This window comes from Siphateles boraxobius, unplaced genomic scaffold, assembly GCF_051911475.1.
Source record: "Siphateles boraxobius isolate OS27281-9 unplaced genomic scaffold, OSU_SipBor_1 6, whole genome shotgun sequence".
NCBI lineage: Eukaryota > Metazoa > Chordata > Actinopteri > Cypriniformes > Leuciscidae > Siphateles > Siphateles boraxobius.
The window spans coordinates 25,938,329-25,962,107 of NW_027509186.1; the positions used below are offsets into that span (position 1 = coordinate 25,938,329).

At 37.8% G+C, this 23,779-nt stretch overlaps 1 protein-coding gene across 11 annotated transcripts in view; it reads right to left on the minus strand.

The window, feature by feature from the left end:
* Positions 1–23,779, minus strand: part of mark4b (MAP/microtubule affinity-regulating kinase 4b) — a 38,889-nt gene that overhangs the window by 7,119 nt on the left and 7,991 nt on the right. For all 11 annotated transcript variants that reach the window (XM_077208483.1, XM_077208492.1, XM_077208491.1 and 8 more), the window contains exons 2-15: positions 21,814–22,011; positions 21,444–21,497; positions 9,108–9,156; positions 8,445–8,510; positions 7,210–7,280; positions 6,937–6,993; positions 6,525–6,761; positions 5,387–5,506; positions 5,166–5,265; positions 3,915–4,024; positions 3,654–3,831; positions 3,237–3,448; positions 2,487–2,590; positions 861–1,133 (exon numbers count right to left, since the gene is read on the minus strand). In XM_077208483.1, the coding sequence (XP_077064598.1) occupies positions 861–1,133; positions 2,487–2,590; positions 3,237–3,448; positions 3,654–3,831; positions 3,915–4,024; positions 5,166–5,265; positions 5,387–5,506; positions 6,525–6,761; positions 6,937–6,993; positions 7,210–7,280; positions 8,445–8,510; positions 9,108–9,156; positions 21,444–21,497; positions 21,814–22,011 (1,829 nt within the window). The remainder of the gene's footprint in view (positions 1–860; positions 1,134–2,486; positions 2,591–3,236; positions 3,449–3,653; positions 3,832–3,914; positions 4,025–5,165; positions 5,266–5,386; positions 5,507–6,524; positions 6,762–6,936; positions 6,994–7,209; positions 7,281–8,444; positions 8,511–9,107; positions 9,157–21,443; positions 21,498–21,813; positions 22,012–23,779) is intronic.

Below are 23,779 nucleotides of genomic sequence, written 5' to 3' on the forward strand. Positions count from 1 at the left end.
GCAGCACGCTTATAAATGAACAGAACATTATGTGGATTCCAATATAGTTATCATTGTAGTTGTTTTCAAAGCGATGGTTATTTGGTGAGGATGCTACAATAGTTATCGTTATAATTATCGTCTGTTGGTGTGGACGCTTGGTTATCGTTCTTGGTGTGAAAACTAATATAGTTATCGCTGTAGTTATCTTTATTATTATCATCCTTTGGTAAGGAGATTAATATAGTTATTGTTATAGTTATCTTTATAGTTATCGTCTGGTAGTGTGGCTACTAATATATTTATCTTATTAGATGTTTATAGTTATTGTTCTTGGGGTCAACAATAATATTATTTTTGTTATAGTTATCTTTATCATTTTTGTTCGCTATTGTCAATGCTGTTCCTTATAGTTAATGTTCATGTTATCGTTATGTTTATAGTTGGTCCATTGGTATGAATACTAATATAGTTATACTTTATTAGTCATTTTAGTTATGTTTATGGTTATTGTTCTTGGTGTGAATGCTAATATAGTTATCGTTATAGTTTTTTTTATAGTTATAGTTCATGTTATCAATATTGTTATGTTTATAGTCAGTATATAGTTAGTCTGTTGGTATAAATACTAATATAGTTATACTTTTAGTTAGGTTTATAGTTATTGTTCTTGGTGTGAATGCTAATATAGTTATCTTTATAGTTATCGTTCTTAGTGTGAAGGAGCCTTAAACTTCTTCAGATAGAACAATATACACTAAAAGTAGAAGATTTGGGAGGAGTAAACTAATGATTTGGAACTTTAAAATCCATAATCAACAAATGTTTACTCTCACAAAGTCATTCTGGTTTACAAGATGAAACCGTCGCTCTCCTCTTACCTGCGGGTAAGTTTTGAGGTCAGCTTAGAGAACAAGTTTGTGGTGGCACGGCTACGGGAGTGTGGCAGAGGGCTGGCTTCGTGGGAGAGGGTGGGAGAGGTGGGGGGTGCGTGGGTGGGAGGCCGGTGGTCCCTTAGCTGGCCACCGTGGAAGGTGCTGCGGATGGTGGATCCCCTTGTCAGCCGAGAACGTTCTGAAGTGGAGCCGGAGGCCCCGCCCCCGGAAATGCTGTGGGTGGATGGGGAGGCTGGAGGTAATCGATGTGACAAGGAGCTGAGGAAAGAGACAAGAAAACATGGATGAAAAGCAAAAACAAAGAAAAAGTTTGCCACATAATCAGCATCGTTTTTTCTCCGGACAAGAATGATATCCATCAAGAACAACCATAGCAGCATGCTAACAACCTCTAATGGGAGGCTACTTTGGTGGCAGAACTTAACCCATAAGACAAAGTCCAAAACGTACCACAGTAACAGCTCTATAGCGATGCGATTAGACCGACATCAGATCTTGACACTTGAAGAGGCTGCTCTCTTTGGGCGTAAATGTGAGGCAGGATGCTGCTGAGTCACTGAGGCATGAACTCTCTTGTGTTCTTATTCCCATCTCAGAAACAGCCACTTAAGGCGAATTAAAACAGAACCCTTAGCGGAAAAAAGCTTTCACACGACTGCACATCTCAACGCAGAGAAAAGGCGAGACAAATCACTCTATTTTCTGTTTATCAAACAAGTCCAAACCCAGGACAAAGGACAGAAAGTCAAACATCAAAGAGAGAAAAGGAGTGCAAGATGAAAAGATAATTAAAAAAATCACAATTCTACTGGCATTACTGAGGTGTACTTAATAGTGAATAACATGCTGCTGTGCAATGGAAGAGTGTTCTAGGTGGTTACTAAGGCGTTGCCATACAATTCCTGTGGTGTTCTGGGTGGTTACTAGGGTGTTTCTATGCAGCTGCTAGCTACAGTGTTCTGGCTTGTTACTAGGTTGTTGCTATGCAGTTTCTATAGTGTTCTGGGTGTTTCCAAGTGTTGCTATGCAGTTGTTAAGAGGTTACCAGGGACTACTTGATTGCCGTTTAAACCTGATGTCTGATCACAGTAGCAGACCTCTCCTTTTGATAAGCAATAGGAAAAGTGATGCTTTCCATAGCAACCAGCACTAATGATCTCTCCGTTCAGATGGGTTCACTTTGCTGACGTGCATCTCTTGGCATCGGACTGCCTCTGTCCCCTCCATCTCGCTCAGTTTTGGCATAGATCTAACAGATCTCACATGCTGTCTCAGTCTGCCCACTCGCCTGGGGCCACTTCACTTAACGCTCTAAATAACCCTGCGTTGATGGACCTTACACACACACACAGGATTTCAGGGTTTCACATATTAGCCTCCCTTGGTCAGCCACACTGCAGCCATGATGAAGGCGTTTGACCTCCCCGAAAGAGGGGGAAAAAGAGAGGAGAGTGATAGAAGGACAGCTAAGCAGCCACCATCTGCCACTGCTGAAGCATAACAGACCAAATCCATCTCAATAAACAAGCTCACAGGAAAAAATTGTTTCAGCTTTAACATGGACATCAATTATAAAACTTCAATACACATAAAATACAGAGACAGGTTTACCTGTTCTCTTTCCCATTCTGTAGTAAGGTGTGTCTGTCAGTGCTGGTACGGTCCGTACATACGTAAGTGTTCCTACGGGTCATGGCACTGGCAGGGATGTTGTTCTAAAACGTGAAAGAGAAAGCATTGAAAACCAAAAAAGATGGAAATGGAAACACAGACATAGTTTGTCACTAAGGCTATCTAAATAAAACCAGCAGTTCTGACACAGTTGTCCTCAGAAATTCATGCATTTTGTCCAATGGAATATTTTAGGAACAAGTTGTTTTGCATACTAAGGGAACATCAATTTATGACCTGAGAATGCCGATAATGAATCTGAACATGTGCATTACATCCCAGGGGATAAAAGTTATGCAACATTTTAATGGGCAGCACTTAATTTGTCATCAGGATGATTTAAATTTTCTTCTGAATTAAAAGAAATGAGCATCCAAAAATGAACATTCCATCATTATTTACTTATGTCTTTCAAAACAGCAGGATTTTCTTTCTTCCTTGGAACACAAAAGGAGTTATTTATAGCAGAATGTCCAGCTTCCCTTTTCCATAGAATGAAAGTGAATGGTGACCATGGCAGCAAGCAAGGTTAACGGCTACAATTTCAGTCCGTTCCTCACATAAATCTATCAAATAGCATCAAAAGACCTGGAATCTAGAGCCCTAAGACAATCAATTAAAAAATATATATATATATTTCAATGAATATTTCCTGTAATCGTATGTGCGTGATTTCCTGTGCTTGATTACCGTTGTTGCGTTGATGTCCTTGCGGCGGTCAGGGATTTCGGCCTTGTTGGGGTTGTTGGCTGTGCTGACCATGGGGCTCGACGGGGGGATGCTACGACTGCCCACCACACTGCAGCTGGTCTTCCGTGAGGGCAGACGTTCCTCTTTTAGATCCCCCTCTCCTGTACTGGTGGGGCTGCGCTTGGGGTGGGTTACTGGCACTGAAGGCCCACCTGACAAACATATAAACACAATTATAAACATAGTACATAATAAAAATTATATTATTATTACATAGTTAATTATAATTAAACTAAATAACATCAAAAACTATAACTGGCAGACCCCCCAGCAATACTATCATGGATCACCTGTGAAAACCTCTGATCTAGGCCATTTATAAAAATGAAATTATCCTTTAGAAGTGTAGGGACTCACAGAAGTCGCTGTGCCTCCTCTGGCGGTGGTAGGTGGAGGCACTGCGCTGGGGTTTAGTGTGACTGGAGGCAGAGGTGGAGCTGGAGGTGGAGGTGTGTTTGCTGGTGCCATTCGTGATGGGATTGGGCCTCACCCGTGCTAGAGCCAAATTGCTACTTGACCGGGACTCCATACCATCCTATATGGGAAACATATGAGATATTACACACTTGTAGGATAGCGCACAGGCTGCTCCCGGGTCAGTGGAAATCCCTATCTCACCTCATTTTTGCGACTTAGCAGCAGATAGGTGGCAAATATCTCATTGTACTTCGGTGTGGTCAGGGCATCTTTGATTTCATCACGGGAGTAACCCATCCCTACCATTACATCTGTATGAGCAGAGAGAGAAAACAAATCATTTAAGTAAATAAGCAAGTAGCCATTTAGCAGACGATTTTAGCCACACTTTGAGCGATCTGGGTTCAAGTGTCTTGCTGGCAAGATTTAAAATTATGTTCTGGTTACTACAATGGAAATAAACATTTACTTTTTTTGTTTTTAATTTTTAATCAGTAATCTGTCTTGTTTCATTTAAAAATAATAATATTTTAACTAGAAGATAAATATTCCTTTGAAAAGCAATATTTTTCACAGAAAATACACTACAAGGATATATTAAATTTAAGTATGGCAGTAATTGCTGCTAAAAGTAATGGCTGCTAAAATTCAGATTTGCCATCACACGAATAAATAACTTTTAAAAAAAAAAATATTCAAATAGAAAACATCTGAAATAATAAACAATTTAATATACTACAGTATAAAACTTTAATCATATATTATTTATAGGAAAAAAACGATTTGGCAATGGGGTAAAATAATAAAATATATCTTGATTTATTACTTAAAGGGGCATTCGGCAACTCAAGCTATTTCTTCGCTGATTTTCACTTTTGTTTGTTGCATGTTTTCTCAACGAGCTCCCCCTACAGCGGTGAGGCGTATATTTCACAACAATGTCGTAAAAAAACTCACTTGCGGCCCCTCCTCCCCCTTTCTAACGCTGCTCATGTGCATTTGTTATTATCGGAGCCTGCCAACTTTATCGTGTAGCTATGTCTACCGGGGTGGGTAATACATCATACACATTGAAGGCAGCGTGTGTGTTTATGTCGAATTGCCGTAAAACAGTTTGTGTTTCTTGCTCGTTCACGCTTCTCACGAGACTTCCTATTTTCAACTTACCGGGACGTTAGTCCACATGTTGCAAGGTTGGTTTTCCGCCAGGGAACGTTGGGGGAAGCGGGGAAAGTCACCATTCTCACCGGAACCGGTTATTAAACCATCCTAAACGGTTTTATTAAGTTGAAATAGTTGCCGTATGCCCCTTTAAATCAATGTATACTGTTTGAAAACCAGATGAATTTACAACCAAAATTTGTGCACAATCTTGTTTTAAAGGATGTTTATATACTGGAAAACAATATAAAAATACAGTCCCCCCCCAAAGTGTTTATAGTCATTTTTTACCTATGCGGCTGGTATCATTATAATCCTCCACTGGCTCTATATGAGGCTTCAGCTCATCGCTTTCAAAACCGACATTAATCCACTTATCCTTCATGATTTGCTGGAAGGGAAGAACATAAAATCAGATAGAGTGAGCCAAAGACCACAAGATCTATGTAAATTCAATAAGACGTGTTATTAGCTGTGTTGGTTGACTGGGGGTCGCAGTTGCTCCTCCTCACCTCCAGGGTGCAGCGCTTGGTGGGGTTGAGCACAAGAAACCGGCGCAGGATGCCCTCACAGTCGGTAGACATGTAGAATGGCACCCGGTATTTTCCCCTCAACACACGCTCACGCAGCTCCTGAGGGAACAACACAGACTGCTTTTCAACACCTAATCTTATTCTGAACTAGTCAGTCACCGAATCGCCCCCACAGCACAGAGAAACAATCACAGCTCACTTGACCTACATTACTTGAGAGCAAAGCATTTCATAAGAGCACTTGCTACATGTGAGGCGGCTTAGAAAATGTCTCAAAATGTTGCCATAAAACTGTTTGGAAATGACACAAAATTGAACTCACATTGAATATTAGCGGTGACTAGACATATTATTAAAAAAAGTTTTTTACAAAAGTAAACAAAAATCTCTTTAAAATTGAAGTTGAAACACACTGTGGCACATATTTAATGTAGCACATGTTCAATTTATTTTATCTTGAATAATTATCATAGTACTATCTACCAATCAAGTTTTCTACCTAAATATAGACAATATGTGCAGCAGCCCTTAGTGATATTCAATACGCAAATAAATTATTTTATTGACCAAAACTATCATAGTGTTTACAAACAATGAAAATCAATAAATAATGCATAATAGATTACAGATTTTTATTTATCATTATGGTCGATATTGTATATATTCTGTCCGATACTGGAAATGCAATTGCATTTACCCTATTTTTAGATGTGAATTGTTTTTGTCGTCATCTAATGCTCACTTAAAGTTAGTCTCTTAAATGTTATTTTAAGCAAATCTCAAATTATAAATTTTTATACTGTACATTAATATTTTGTTGTGATGCTTAAATTAGCTTGTAGCATTTAAAATGGTTTTAGCTTTTAGTGCTTTATTTTTTATTTTATTTACACAGAATAGCGCAGAATGTTAATGGCGCCATTTATTGTTTTTCACCCATAATATAAAAATAATTATTTGCTTACCTATATCAGTGTCAATTTTAATAATGGGGCATTGGCTCCTACCTACGACCGTTTAAAATATTAAACCGAAAAATCCAGATAAACATGGTTGTTGCACAGTATTTTTGACATTTCTTGCCTTTCTTTCTTTCGTTTCATACTTTGTAAATTACCTTGAGGTTCTGTCCATCAAAGGGCAGTGATCCGCTGACCAGCGTATAGAGAATAACCCCCAGACTCCAAATGTCCACCTCTGGCCCGTCATACTTCTTCCCCTGAAAGAGCTCTGGGGCGGCGTAGGGGGGGCTGCCGCAAAAAGTGTCCAGTTTACTGCCCAGCGTAAATTCATTACTGAAGCCAAAGTCAGCAATCTTAATGTTGGAGTCTGCATCAAGCAGAAGGTTTTCCGCCTGAGTGAGGTATAAGATAGGATGGGGTATATGATCATGAGCATGAATTTAATAGTTTTATGCTTTGGGGGTATTTTAAAAAGGGAGCAAAGTCTGTAGCTGTAAGGCCTTTACTCTTTTATGAGAGCTCCAGAGGTAATAAAAGGATGTTTAAGTCATGAGAAAGAAATATAACCTTCAAGTCCCTGTGAACAATATTCTTCTGATGACAGTAATGAACCGCAGACACAATCTGAAAGGGAAACACTGACATTAACATCTCTGTAACAGGAAGTTAAGCAAAACTGCTAAATTTTTTTGAGCATAAACATTTACAGCATCTTTAACATGTCAGAAACAAAAAAAATACAGCTTGGTTTTGCTCCTCTCAGATTTGTATTTTATCAAAGGTGAACAAGTTTCAAGATTTATAGATAGATTTATAGAATTTATTTAAGATATTTCTCACCTGCCGGAATTTAGCACGTGCCTCCTTTTCCTTCATTCTCCCATGGGATACGAGGTAGTCAAATACTTCACCTATCACAAAAGAAAAATTTGAGTACAAGTAAAACGTTATAAAAAAATATCGGCCAAAATTATTCTTCCTCAGGGAAATTATTGAAATAAAATCTAAAAACGACATTAAACTAAGCCGATAATGATTTATTTTCATTTATTTCGCCTGGTAACTGGTAAATAGCCAATAATAAAATACTACACAATTCAACTAAAATTAATCTAAAAATCAACATTACAGTGTACAGCAGGGTTCCCCAAATCCGGTCCTGGGGGGCCACTGTCCTGCAGAGTTTAGCTCAAACCCTAAACAAACTCAGCTTCCTGTGATTTTATAGTGCTCAAGTTTGTTTGATCAGGGTTGAAGCTAAACTCTGCAGGCATTGGCTCTCCAGGGCAAGAATTGAGGAACCCTGCTGTACAGTATGAAAAATGGATATTTATTTTGAAATTGGCTAAAGATTGAATTTAACAGTTATTAAATTAATACATTAAATTAAATCATTAAATAAATGTAAGTGAGTATTACATATCTTTAACATTGCACGATAATCTATTTGGTACAGATATATTGCACATTCCTACATAAAACTACATAGAAGTATGTGGACGGGTAATGGAGGTCACTAATATAACTCATTTAGATAAGTTATGAACATTCAATTGGGAATTTCCAGATTAATTAAGCAAGTTATTTAATACTCAGTGAACGAACACAAGGTTTCATTCTGCTACGTATTCACTGACGACAGAATCAGATTCATTAGAGGAAGTGATGGATAATGATTAAGCTTCCAGTGAGATAGAAAAGGCAGATTGCCAATGTGTAGTATAAGCTGTACCGCTGTACATGATTTCCCACGTGCTCGCATGTGCATCAGCCTCATCAGATAGATTAGGAGTGGAGACGTGAGATTCATTAAGAGAGCAGCCAATTCAAGCACCAAGAATAGGCTATGCTAAAGTTAAAACAAGCCTGATTTGACTATGAACATCTTTACTAGCAGCTCTAGTTAAGCAGCTCTTAAGTCATGACTTAAAACTGGAGACGTATGATTATTCATGTAAAAACTCAACACTTTGATGGTACACAAAAAAAAAAACACAATTAATAATGTAATTTGCAATGTTTTCCAACATTATGTAGGAAGCATGTGTGTATGTTGAATCAGGGAGGAATCATACCTCCACTGGCGTATTCCATCACAAGGTAGAGTGTCTTTTCTGTCTCAATCACTTCAAAGAGCTGAACTGTAGATGAGAGAAAAAATACAGTCTAAAAAACATGGTAATAAGTGCATTGAGCAACAGAGAATAAGTGCTGGTTGTTGTATGATTGGTTCAAGGATAACCTAAAAATGTAAATTCAGTAAATAATATTTGCTGAAAATGTTCTCTTCGACATAGATCTAAATGTTTGATTTAAATGTTTTTTAAAATGTTTAAAATGTTTTACATTAAAATATAAAAATTGACTGAAATAAGTTGAAGTACCTAAATGACTAAAACTGAAAAATAAATTAAAGCTAAATATATATACAGTATATATAAAAAATAAAATAAAATAAAAATCGCATTCGCGTAACAAAACTTCTAAAACTTTTTAAAGCTTAAATTTCAAAGATTAAATATTAAAATAAAAACAAAAAATACAAAAATAAAAGCCAATTAAAAATATTAATATTACATACAAGTATAATAATAACACTGCTACAGATAATATAAACTAAAAAACTTCAGAGGAGGATCAGTGTGTTTTGAGAGGCCTTAGATGTCAATATTTTCCTGTGTGAAGAATAAAATGAAGACGACTGACATTTTATACTCAAAAGCATCTAAAATGCTCACCTATGTTTGGGTGGTTGAGGCCCTTCATGATCCGTACCTCTCGAAAGAGCTGAGGAGAGATAAAATAATAAAATAATCATTCAAATCAGCTATAAACTTTTGTTTATACAACAGCATAGAATACTAGTGGTCTCAGACCTTTTTCAGTCATGTTTAGAGGTTGATAAAGTCATCTCTGTCAGACCTGATTTCATTGATTATATTAATAAAACATCAGAAGCCACAATAAGTCTGCAAAGACTGACGGACGGGTATTCATCAGTTGTGTAAATCCATATATACCATTAACACCAAAGTCCATGATAAATATCATGGAGTGCCAGCGCAGAGCAGCCTGTCCTTTCTAACAGCTGTTAAATTAAATGGAAGAGGGATCAAGATTAAAAAAAAGACTTATCTTATGACCAATCTTTCTTTCTGTTTTCTAAGACATCAGAGCCATGCGTGTCTGCCGCTGAGAATCATGCTTTTAAGGCACAAGGTTGAATCACTGTTATGCACAAAGAGTCCTTCCAAAATTGTAACATTTACTTATTTTGAAACTGTACGAGGGTAAATAATGACAGTTTTTTCATTCTTGTGTGAACTATCCCTTTAGGTTTAAGAAGTCCAGTATAATGGCCATGATGAAACGACAAACAAGGTGTGTGAGAACCGTCCGTCTGTTGTCTGAAAGCAGAACTTGATTGCTGCAAGAACCTTGTATGACAAAAGGAGAGGGGCGGAGAGACAGACTCAAAGAGAGAAGTGACGGACCAAGAAAAAGCGTGACTGAAAGACAAAGAGTCACGAAAAATACGAGTGTACTTCTGAATATGAGAAACAGAAAGGGAAGGTAAAGGAAAGAGAAGATAATACGTGGAATGTGTCGATGGCTGACAGACACGACACGGTTAGAGGTAATTCTTCCCAAACACACTCAGTCACCCTGGGAGAAAGTCCAAATGAAATAGAGAGAGAGACAGAGAGAAAGAGAGGCCATGTTTTCATTTGGCCTCACTCACTGCCCTCTGTGTGTCCCATCGGTTAGTTTCCATTTACCATCCGCTTTCAATTCAGGAGCCTGTGCAGCTTCACTTTCCCAGCCCTGGGCCAAAATCATAGGTTGACAAAAAGCATCACAACACAAAGCCGAACAAACTGATTCAAAATCAGGGCCAAGTTTACTTTTCAATGCAGTATAAACACAATGATTATGAACACAATGGCTCTGTTCCAAATCCCAGTGTGCTGCCTATAGAGGCAGCATTTAAGGCACATGCCCTCTCAACACAAAGGCAACTTAATTATTCTCTTATACTTGGTTTTGGACACATTTTAATTCAAACTCTATGTATCCGGTGGAGAAGACAATTCCAGAATGCACTGTGATGAGCTCTGTAAAAAAAAAAAAAAACGAATGCAAAAGAGAAATGTTGAATTTATATATATATACAATATTTAGCCTAATTAAAACTTTATTTTGCCCAATATTTGTGTGCTTTGTATTTTTATGATTATTTTTTTTATAGGGCTGTGCGATATACCAAAAAAAATGTATCACGATATAATGTTTCATATCGTTCGGTATCGATAATTATTGACATTTTTTATAGCCTTTTTTTTTTACACACAAGTAGAAAAGTTTAAATTTATATTAGTTTTAGCAGTCAAAAACAAAATAAAATTTAAACAAAAATATCTTCTTTATGTCTTATATTAAGATAAAAAAGTAATTGTTAAAGAAACTCTTGAACTTAAAATGTTACAAAATGTGTGCAATGTAAAAGTGTAAATGTGGAACAATCGAGGCAAACTTTGAGGGAGATCAACATGTAATAAGTAGGGGTGTAACGGTTCACAAAATTCACGGTTTGGTTTGATACAACACAGTAATGTCACGGTTCGGTACGTTTTTAATACAACAAAAAGTAAGAAATGCCAGAAAAAGAAAAATAATTTCTTTAAATAAGTGTAAGTTTTTTCCTACATCTTAAAACTTTTAGTTTTATAAATGAGGGGTAATCTTTAAAGGATAAACAAATAATGCTTTGGTCGTCACATTAAAAATAACATTTAAATATTATAATATTTGAGTTTTGAAGTGCTGGAAAAAAGATGCGTGACGTTTATCTACATGAACTGAAGACATCAGACTTAAAACTAAAAGAATTATAGATCATATTCGATAAGTGCTTTTCGTGACTTAATCGATCGAAAATAAAAAGCCGATGGGAGGTAGATAAGTCGACGCCCCTCCATAAACCAAAACCGAAAATTGTTTATCCATTACATCAGTCTCCGAGCTGTCATCTGGGGTGGCAAAGCTCATTTTTAGGGTGGCAGCTGCCACCCCGTGCCACCCCGTGCCACCCTTGTGGCCACACCCCTGCCCCATTAGGCAATGTTAATAATTCACTTATTTAATTTTTTATTTTATAAATAAATAAAATAGTTACAATTAGGCTGTTTTTAAATGTATTGCTATGTTATTGCAATTGGTTTTGAATAATAGTGAAAATAAAGTAGTCTTGGGTGTTGTAATGGGTCCATCCCTTGGTTCTGTGACCGGGGCCCAACATTTGGTGCTACGCCCCTGGTCAAGGCAGCTCCCCATGTAGGCAGTAGGCAACAAGGCAGCTCAGTAGTTTTTTGGAAAAGAGCTAATGATTACCTACATTTCTTGATTGCTAGCAGAGCTTGAGATTGATGAAGGCTTTTTTTGCTGGCTTATAATCCAAAACGTTCGTATTTCTGTCTCTCCTGAAAGGCCTTTTTAAGACAAACGACCTCATACGGCTTTATATTTGGCTGCTTTAAAGAGCAGGAAGGAATTCCAGTGAAGTTCTCTCTAGATTTATACTGTCTGCATGCTGACAGCCCCCCGAAGAGTTTTGTTTTGCTTCTTGAGGCACATACGTTTACCTTTGGGCATAATTTGTTCTAAAAAACCGGTACAGGAGCAGGTTTGCCCTTTATACATCACACATACTCCAGATAACATTATGATCGAATTGCCAGATAAAAAAAGAGATAAAAGATCTAAACATGGTGTCAAAAGCAAGGAGGACTAGTTTTTAGATGCTGCAGTACTAAAAATATACTTTTAAGGGTTGACAACATGAATTGGACAGATTATGATCAATTCGATCTTATATTTTAAGAAGTCAACTATAGCTAACACGGTTCTGGTAGGACACACCAACAGTAGGTCACTAATCTGTTTGTTTTACGCATGTACGGCTGGCACACACAAACACAGATGCTCTCAAATGCGAATTGAAGTGATCGAGGCAGACAGGTTGCATAATGACCTCGCTAATGCGAAAGACTCTGAGCCAGCAGCACAATCACTGTACACAGAAAGGAAATCGAATCCACTTTCTCATCCCTTCGGTTACAGAGACTGAGTGCTGAAACAAAACAGAGCTGTTACATCACTAGTATGCACAGGTTCTTCGTCTCGAATCAACTCCAGTGTGCCTCTGTTTTCACAAGTGCATTAAAAGTTCAATACATCCAATGAGCCAGCACTAAAAATTCAGATATTTGTTTTGTTTTATAGTAAAAATATCAACATCAAGGTCAAATAACTGTTTTCAATTGCATGCAATGGTGAATCGATCACAATAAGACCAGAAACAGTACATTAAGTTAATAAAAAAGGGACAATTTTAATTATCACTATATGCTGATTTGCCGCTTAAGAAACATCATTATAAACGGATACTGCTTAATATTTGTGGAATCCATGACATTTTTCTTCGGATTCTTTGATGAATAAAAAGAACAGCATTTATTTAAAATACAAATATTGTAACAATGTAAAAGTCTTTAATGTGATTTTTGGTCAATTTAATGCATCCTTACTGAATAACAGTATTAATTTCGTTAAAAAATAAATTTAAAAAAACTGACCCCAAACCACATGTTGTACATTTATATTGTTCTACAGCGGTTTAACACTTTTTTGGGATTTCTTTCTGTAAAAAAGACAATGATGCACATTAAGAATGTGAAAGTGTATTTCTTTTGCTTTTATGAGCAGTCATACAAGCTGAATGATCACATGACATCAGGGGTATCCTGAGACATCAAACGTCACCCGGCTCACACGTGCACGAACATCCCCTTGAGAGCGGCTCAAATTGAATTGCACATCAGCTGTTCACCTGAGCCCTAAAGATAACAATCAGATAATCCAGCCCCTCCCTCACTCCCTGTCCTCATGCATCTCTCCTGCTTTTCCTCAAAGACAGGACTTCCTGGTTCATTAGGCTTTGGCCTCACGTCACCGTTGCTATGGTGACCTGGTATTTAAGCATGGACTTATCTCACCCCCTAAGTCAGGCAACACTCCCTCAGCACCTGATGGAAAACCTGCCTCTGCCCGCACATTACTGCTCTATTTCTACCCTTCTCTCCTGTTTCTACTGTCCATTTTTCAAGTAGCTGACTTCCAGACAGCGGTAATCGAACCCTGATTTGATCTCCTTCCTTTTTTTTTCTTTTAGAGCGATGGATTTTCCTTTCTCGGTTTCCCTCAGGATAGCATTGCGGGTGAACGAGGTCATGTTGGTGGTGCTGGACGCAAACATTTGTCGAGCCCAGATCATTGTTTGCACAGGACCACCTTACCTTGATCCCACTGCAGGCTTCCCACCAGTTAATCCAGGCCTTGTGCTGGGAGCCTGATTGAGCAGCATTTACAGATGCAAAGAGCGAACACCATAACTGTACATTCAGTTATCATGCTTATAGAGAAATGCACAGGCAAAAATAATCAAAATATACATGGGAGGGTTTACAGAGAGTATTCATGCTGAAAACACATAGAAAAATGTAAGAAATCAAGACCAAACATTTAGGCCTGGTTTCACAGATTAAGCCAATTCGTTCAATTAGGACCTTTTATAAATGTGCCTTAGAAAAAAAAACATTACTGGTGTGCATCTTGTGACAAAACAATGGCTACAATAACAACATTGATTGTGAGATACAAAGTCACATTGTGAGATATAAAAATATAATGATAAAAAACATAGCGATTAAGCACAGCCAAGCAGAAAGTTTAGAGTCTGCATGAAATTGAAGTTTGTAACAGCCATTTTACTTGAAAAAAACATCACAATGAAGGCGATCAAAGAAGAACAAAATAGAACAGGACGAGATTTGATCCCTTGGTAGCAATATCAAGGCAGATCTGATGTGGAGAAGGATTTTGGACTTTCATTGAGCAACACTTCAGAAGTAGAAACCAAGCAACTGAGATAATTTCCAGGCTCTGGTTGCTTGTTATGTACAAAAACACAGATTAAAATGAAAGAGATCGCATCACATCTGGTGTTAAAAACCTTCAGTATTAGGCATATTTCTTCATTCATCATATCACTGAAGGTGTCTGATAACCTAAGTTTGCCCTCATCAAGCTCATCAGTCTGATATAAGCACATAACAGCCATCCACATCCCACTGGGAATCATTTTTCATGTGCGTCTGGTTCTGTCTAGGTCATTCTCTTTCCAAACCATCTCCAACTGCTACACGGAGAGGGGGTGAAATATGTAAATTGGAGGCTTGACATTTTTGCATGTCTGAGCTAGAGAACAAAAACGCCCACGCAACACTTCTGACATCAAATAATAGCTATAACATTGATTATTAGCATGTGAATTATCTTTTGCCTCCGATCACTGTTGTGCAATTCACAAACACTGGTGTGCAATTTACCCCCAATTTTTTATTCTCATTCTTATCTTGTTGTATGACTTTATTTCTAATGTGGAACATAAGATACTTAGAACATTGGGGCCCAGAAAATATTGTTACTACTAGGTTTGGAACAGTGTTATTATATAATATAAAAAACTTCAACTTATCTTATTTCAGGTAGTTGCCAAAGCAACATTTCTCATTTTTATTTAGTTAACCCTAGGGTAACTTAAGGTACTAAAATAACTAAAAGTAAATAAACTAAAACAAATAAACACAAATTAATAAAAACTATACAGACATATTTACATAAAAAAACTAATAAAAATTGGGGGGGGGGGGGGGGGGGAATCACAATAAAATTTCTAAAACTAAAATGAACTAAACTATAATAGTATATCAATGATAGTAAAATAACACTGGTTTGGAATGACCTGAGGGTGAATAAAAAAATGACAGAATGGTCATTTTTGGGTGAACTATCCCTTTAAATATTAGGCAGAGATGCAACAGAATGGCTGTTTAAATCTTCCATCCGGAGACAGTTCAGAATCTTTAAACTGGATCACGTTGTGGGAGGCGTCGACAAGGAGCTTACATTGGCATCATTATATCCAAGTCTATCATAAGACATTGTAAGAGCCTCTCAGTCGAGAGGGAAAGAACGGTTCTGCATCGCTGCATATTCTACTAAAAATCTGCAAGACTTTTACAAGGAATCATGTCAGTCTGAACGACGACTGCTATAACTTCCCAGCAGTGGCTATACGTCATATTGGTAATCCCCGTTTCTACATCTTTGGCTCATTCTCTTCCCAAAGGGAAGGTTTTTTCTGTGTGATTGTCAGTAAGCTAATGGCATTCTCATATGATTGCAGCCACCCATCTTTCTCTGTACACCATCTCATTCTCACCTAAAGAAATAGAATGTTCGGTCAATCCCCAAAAACACACATACAGCCAGCCGAGTCCAGGAAGAATGTACCATTCAGATGTGAAAACAAAACAGTGAGTATTTAGAAAGACTGCAAATAAACAACATGTTAGTTGACAATTTGAAGTGAATCATTCACATAAACAAGTGATTTTACCAAAGAGAACACTTCAGGATTTCAAAGTACTTCTATAGCTCCCAGGCATTAGTGCTTATGCCCACGCCATTTCCCTAGCATTGATCTGGATCCCGGTGAGTGACAGAGAGAGAAAGAGAGCTGGATCACCACAGAGAGCAAAACAGATGGTCCCATCCGGGCACACCAACAGCTCGGGTCAAAGCTGCCTCTGGATGGGGGGGACGACGACGACGTCATCAGGACAGGAAGTGCCAGAGGGAAAAAACTTTGGCTTACCCAGAAGCCCCATGACTGCTCGAAGTGAGGGGGCACGTCCCAAAGGAATATTTTATTGCTCAGTGATCTTTCAGATCTGGAGATTTATTGGAGATTTCATTTGTGTTTTATTTATGTATCACCTTGGTCTGAATTCTTTAGGAGAAGTAAAAACATACCATAAAATATATTTTATATTATATATAAAAAATGGTTTAAAATCATTAAGTTGCACAATTACTGTAGGTAATTTTTTTTCAAAGAAGTCTCATGATCACCAAGGATGCATTTATTTGATTAAAATATACTAAAAATAGTAATATTGTATAATGTTACGATTTAAAAGTAAATTTACGTATTCCTGGGATGTAAAGCAGCATTTTCAGCATCATTACTCCAATCTTCAGTGTCACATGATCCTTCACAAATCATTCTAAAATGCTGATTTGGTGCCCAAGAAACATTTCTTATTATTATCAATACTGAGAACAGTTGTGCAGCTTAATATTTTTGTCAAAACTGTGATACATTTTTCTGGATTCTTTCATGCATAGAAAGTTTAAAAGAACCGCATTTACTTCAAAAATAGAAATCCTTTGTAACATTATAAATGTCTTTACAGTCACTTTTAACCAATTTAATGCATACTTGCTAAATAAAAGTATTAATTTCTTTAAAAAACCAAAACCCTGACCTCATACTTGCATATTGCTCATACACTTGTACAACACTGGACATTGATGGCTACGTCGGAATCCAATGTTATCTTCACTTCCTGTCTCCTAAAGCCTGGGACACACCAAGCCGACGTCAAAGAGTTAGCGGCGACGAAAGCTGACTGTGTTGTTGCCTCTCCTCCGCTGCGTCTAGGCCAAAAAGCTGCGCTTGAACACACTGAAAGGACTAAAGGCGACGGTCAACTATTATGTGCGTTCTGCGACTGCTTTTTAAGCAAATATCTGTCTATATCAGCGGGTTTCAATAGTCTATTTTCTTCATTCAAAAAGGGAAACCAAAACTAGGACTGCAGGTATACAAACTGTGAACAAAGAAGCGCTTGCTTACCATTTTGAATATCAATCACGCGCTGATCACTTTCTTCATTCCAGTTGACTCATGTTTTTATGAAAATATTTGTGCATTCGAATGCTCAGGTAAGATTACTTAAAAATGTAACAGCCTTCTATCTGGACCTTCTTGATTCCTTTGCTCGCTTTAATCACTTTCGCTTTTGTTCTCATGCACTCTCTCAAGCTGAACAGCCAATCAGAGTTCTCTCTCACCGACGGCCCAATGTGGATTCAACATGCTGAATTGGCCCTTAAAACTCAGATGGCATCTGACTAGAGCCAACCAAACACACCAAAAAAACTAAGCCGACCGAAGCTCAAAAATGGCCTAACGCTGCCAGATGGCCGACTGGCTTGGTGTGTTATACCTCCATTTAATCGATTTTTGAATAGATGTATCCTTCACTGCCTTTGATTTCCCACAATCCTGTGCTTCCCAGTTTGTGTTCGGTTTGTGTGTAAATGTTTTTGACCAACATTTTCCACTTCTGATGTCACTTCTAGCGAGAAATTACAATTATAGTAATAAAATATTTGTTTAGTTATCACCAAAGCTTGCTCTTTTTTGCTGTAGTCGAAAGTAGCAACAAAGTCGTTGCCTGATAACGGCAGCGAGGCAACAAGTCAGCTGCCTAAATTTTCAGCCAATGTCTCTCTTAATTAATACACCAATCTGAGGTCTTGGAGTCTTTACTAATGAGCTGATGAGTTGAATCAGGTGTGTTTGATTAGTGAGACTTCTAACTGTGCAGTGCTGGCAGTACTCCACACCCAGGGTCGGGAACCACTGTCCTAGGTACATACAACACACAATGCCCTACAGTGCCAGAAATAGTGATAATCTCATAATTGATGGAGCTTACATAAGTAATCCATGAGCATTTGGAGTTGATCAGAAATAATCTTGAAGTGTTAGGCGGTGATGCATCCCCAGCGTGACTCATAAATGTCAAGTTTACTTCATCATCTTCTCTTTTTGGATTTATGGCTCTGCCTGATAGTGCTTTTCCAGCAACTGCTCTCATCTGTGATTTAACAATTATAATGAATGCATACATGGATAATATGCACTAAACTCACATTTTTTAGGACATTCAAGTTACTAATAATTCTAGCTTTTGTGGGACTAAGGAGTCACAATCATACAGAAAGATGTAAACTGACGTTCCTAAAGAGATATTTCACCCCAAAATGAAAATTCCTTGTGCCTTTCCAAACCTGAATTGCTTTTTTCTGAGGAGCACAAATGAAGATATCTTTACAAAAATATAGACAATATTTTTTTTTTTTAAATATCTTAAGTGACACTAATGTGATCTACATAATTAATAATTCATGATTAATTCTCTTAGAAACAATAGTCATAGTACATTTTCCACCATTTCAATGCGCTAAAATGATATAACAACACTATAACAACACATTCAAAGGTACCAAACAAACCACATTAAATCAGGGCCTTTCCCCTTTCTGATATCATGTTATAGACACTCCTCACTTCTCTTCTATGCAAGCTTGCTTTCTCAGGATCTCTGCTCCAGTGCTACGGCCCCTCTGGAGTCCTCCACCCCCTCCGGGTTCAGTTGCCCCCATTGTTCGTATGTCTGGAACAGCGCTCCTGGCTGCAAGAGACTTGAATAGGGGACACCCAACCCCCTCTACCCTTCTTCACCCACGGTCCAACTCCGTCACCCACCCTGAAGGTTTTTTTTTATTAAAGTAACACTGTGCTCTTATGATGGGGATCCAAACCTTTACATCAAGCCCCCAACCCTCTCACACAAGTTGATAAAGGCAAATTCCATGCCTTTTCCAACCCTTCTGAAATCCAGCTGCTGGGAAAGTTCATGGTCAGCTGATTGTGCTCTGGCCCCCTCCATCTCTGAACAGGATTAAACAGAGGAGATTGGAGAAGAAGAGAAGAAAGAGCTTGCTGGCGTATCTCCAGTGCTGTGGCCACATCAGACTAACAAAACCTCTTGATCTGCACTAAACATGACACAGGAGCAGGGCCGTAACCAGCATAAACATTAAGAGGGACAAACTATTTTTAGATTTGGTCTACGATCTTCAGTATTTGATTACATCTAGAAGTTTGTCTATCATCATAAGCCTAAAGTGGGCGGAGTCGGCCGCCGCCATCTTGGAAGCGCGTCACTACCGGATAAACGAAAATGGGCAAAAATGTGGGACGTGGGTGGAGTTGAGGTGCCTGGATGCTGAAACTACGCCCGCCTAGCTTAGGCCTAAAGCCAATAGTTAAAGTTCATGTTTTTGCCCTTTGAAATACTATAATAGTTAAAAGACATAGCTAACCGTGAGACTATGTGTATTGTGATGCATTATTATTCTCATGCAGTAACTTACAATATTTGCTCTTTTTTAAAAGACGTTTAGACGTTTTTAAATCCAAACTCCAAAAAGCAACGAAATTGTCAGACATCCATGACTCATGGACCATGAGTGCATGTTCACAGAGGAAAACAACTGGAAAACTGCGCTGGTTGTTCTCTTGAAACTCGACAACTATGGAATCCAACGGCGTGGGCGAAGGTATAAGACGTGCATTAAATTGTATGAAATAATCCCGAAAAAAGTACAAACACGGTGACGTGATGGCTAACAGAGCAGACAAACGGCTAATGACAGCAATCCATCTGTCACTCAATTGGCCACACCCTTAATTATGCAGCATTTTAAGGCTTAATATAATTTAAACGGATGAGTTATAAAAAAATTCACCCCCCTCACAGTTGTCATGAAGGGCAAAATTAGCTGTAAGACCAAAACAACTTAGGACATCAGGCTGTAAACATTTTTTCTGCGGTAAAGTTGGGCATTTTAACATTGGGGAGATACAGATTTGTCTCACTTTTGCTGCCAGCCTCAAGCGGCCAGTCGATGAATTGCAGTTGAATTCACTTCCGTGTTGGTTTCAAGAGAGAGATAGGGAGGTTGCCGCTTGGTTTTACCCCAAAGTTGAACATTCTTCAACTCTTGGCGACAAGTAAAAAACGCCGGGCGCTCAGCGCTTCAGCGTGAAAAAACACCCAGCGCCTCGTTACGCTCATGGCGTTTAAAAAACGCAGCGCTCCTATTGAATGCAATTGAGAAAATACGCCAGCTGTGTGAAAAAACGCTTTGGTGGACACACGGCCTAAGCCCCACCTAGCACAATATACTACAGTACACAATGCCTCTGACCCATCATTTGCTTTTTGTTTTTAGTTAACCCCACATGACATCACTCACCAAGACATCACAGAAAAACTGTTACCAACAAAAATATCACTTGTTTTAAGTTTGCCATCACATCATCTAACTAAAACTTGCTGTTACATAATTATTAATCTTTTTGAAAGTCATTAGTAACGCATTACACTTGAATATTCTGGAAGAACTCTCAGAGCTTAGCGCCAATAATAATCTATAGGACTGAAATGCTGTGTTAGAAATAACAAAACTTCAGAATGAAGCAGCACACCATATCTCTCACATTTAAAGGTGTGATCATCACACAGACTCTCTCACACTAACACAACATTCCCTAGTCATCAAGCCATATGCATAACAGCTAGGAATATTTTACACTAAGATGGATAAATCCTAATCATGATTCAATTAATGTGATGTACCTCAGACAACATTAAACAAAACAAATACTAAAGATAAGGTTAGAAACATTATTTATTATTTTTTAGCGTGTTATTAAGTACATGAACTTCAAATACACAAACTGATGTAATATTTAAATGCAGAGATTGTATTATCTTCACAAAGACAAATCAGCAAAAAACAAAAAGTGCACAATAATAATAGGGTGCCTATAAAGAAACAACAAATTCAACAGCTTTCTCTTATTTGACTTGCTTATCTTATCTTTCCTGCCACTTTCCAGTGAATTAATACATTTAGCTGCAAACTAAACCAAGGACAAAAACAGCTCACTTTTGTATTTTTCAGATTTCACACAGATAAAGTGCTCAGACAGCTCCAGATATATTACAACAGCATTAGACCACAGTCCACCTCAGAAAACAATGGTGGCAAATCAAAGCCATGGGGTCAAAGTTTACATTTTTACTGACCACTGCTAAACAGTGGCTAATCACATACAATTTGACCAAAACAAGCTCCTCGATATGACCTTATACCTTGGGCACTGAGTGCAGATAAACATTAGCGCGCAAAGACATAATTAGGATCACAAGCTTACAAGAGTGCAGCGGTTATGACCTAGTTCCTACCTTCTGAAGGCTTGTAGGGTTGAGTTGGGTTTTGTCAATGATTTTTATTGCAACCTGAGAAGACACAAAAGTTAAAAATCATCAGAATGCAGCTGACAGATTGACTTGTCAACTAAATTGCATATAACAGGAGCAATCACCTGTTAAATTATGCTAACTGCGCACACCCCGGTAGGTAGATAACATAATTGCTTTTGGTCAAAGTGTGACAAACCAGATGAGCAAATGTAAAGTTTTTTTTTAATATACATTTTTCATGTCATCTGGCTCAAAAATTACAGCAGAGACCAGTCTAATCACAAAGTAGAACAAGAAGTTTTACCTAAGAGTCAATCAGAGGAGCCTTGAGAATCTTTAATATACATCTTACCTCCTTGCCGGTCAAAATATGGCGTGCCAACTTCACTTTGGCGAAATTGCCCTTGCCGATGGTCTTGAGCAGCCGGTAGTTGCCGATGTGTGGCAGTTCGTCCGAGCAGGAGGCGATGGAATTCCGGCAACGGGCTCCGAGTGAGCGACTCGACCATCCCGAGCCCTTCTCTGAACGACTGGCTGAGAGAGAGGCATGCTGGGGGTTAAAGAGAAAACGTTACTCATGATGACCAAGCTCAATAAGAGGCAACGTTATTTCAGTGTAGAATATTCAGCACATGAATTCATAATCTTGCAAAATGTAATTAAATTCAGGTTCAAGAAGTTCACCCAAAAATGAATAATCTGTCATCATTTACACACCCTCATGTCATTCCAAACCTTTATGACTATGACATAAAAAGATATTTTGAAGAAAGTTTTTTCTCCATGCAATGAAGGTCAATAGGGTTTAAAATACTGGACCTAATTGACTTTCCTTGTAACAAACAAACATTGAGACATTTTTCAAAATATATTTTTTTGTGTGTGTTCCACATAAGAATGAATGTCATAAATGTCTGGATCAAAAAGAGGTGAGAAAATGATTTAGATGGGTACACTTAACAGTGTTGTTAGTTTTTGTTAATTGAAATAAAGCTGAAATTAAATAAAATGAAATATTAGCTGAAAAACCTAAACCTAACAATTATTTTCAAATAACTGAAATGAAAGTACTACAACTTAAAACTCAAATAAATATAAATTGAAACAAAACAGAAATATAAAATAAAACACAAAACAAAATGACTAAAAATTAAACTCAATTTAGTGTATACACTAAAAATAACACTGCTTCACATCTCAACATACTTTAGGTATGTTTTTGTTGTTTCTCCAAGGAAAGCTAATCTCTGCTTTGCTATACATTGCTGACATGTTTCAAGTCTGGCTGTTCCAAGATCTTAAGTCTTAAATCTAATCTATCCAGGAATGCATTGCGACACTAAACTGCACTCGCACCTTGATGCGATGTGACGCATGTGGCATTCTCAGCCGGACACTGATCATTCTATGTGGGTACAGAATAATCAAAAAACAAATACAGAATCCATTTCATTCTTGAATTCTGACAAAAATATCTTGATTTATTGCTTGTACATTCTATATCTAGAGTATAAGGATATATTACATATAGTACATCTTTATGAAGAGGTATATTTTCTATAGTCTCATGAGCTCAGATTTTAGTAATGGGGACATCTTTTCACACCCGTAAGCCTCTTTTAGTGACTCTACATCCCCACACCCCCTATTCCCAACAGTTGACCATTTCATGCTGACATAGACCTCATCGCCTGTCACCCACCCATCCTCCTCCACCACCGCCCACTGCCCCACCCTGTCCAAGCCACACACATTGATTGTTCCACTGCTGCTCTGTCTGATTGCCCTTGCAATTTATATGAGAAGGTGGGGGCAGGGTGTAGAGGAAGAGGGTTTCTCAGTGAAAGCAATGTCACTGAAATAGATGGTTTAGATGGGGGAAGAAAGCACCTTGCTATAGAGAATAATAAATGACAATGCATTTAGATATTTCATTTCCTCCCACTTAGTGTTTACATGCGCTTTAAAAGTTTGATTTACATTTGACTAAAGTTGCACTCAAACTCATACCAGTCTGATTTAAAAAAAAAATAATGTAACTTAGGTCATGTTAGCAAAATTTTATGAGCAAAAAATCTATTACTCACAGTCAATAGTGTAGCTATGCATAAAGCACTCCTCACACAGAAGTCACTTCCAAACCAAGCAGATTTCATGAGTGAATTCTCATGACCAACTTATAACAAATGAAATCTTCAAATTCCGATTGTATGGATTCCTATCGAAATTACTGGATTTTGTCAAAATGTCAGCAAGCAACACTAAATATTACCTTGTGCTTTTGCTACGAAACACAGACTCTTCTTTAATCTTTCAAA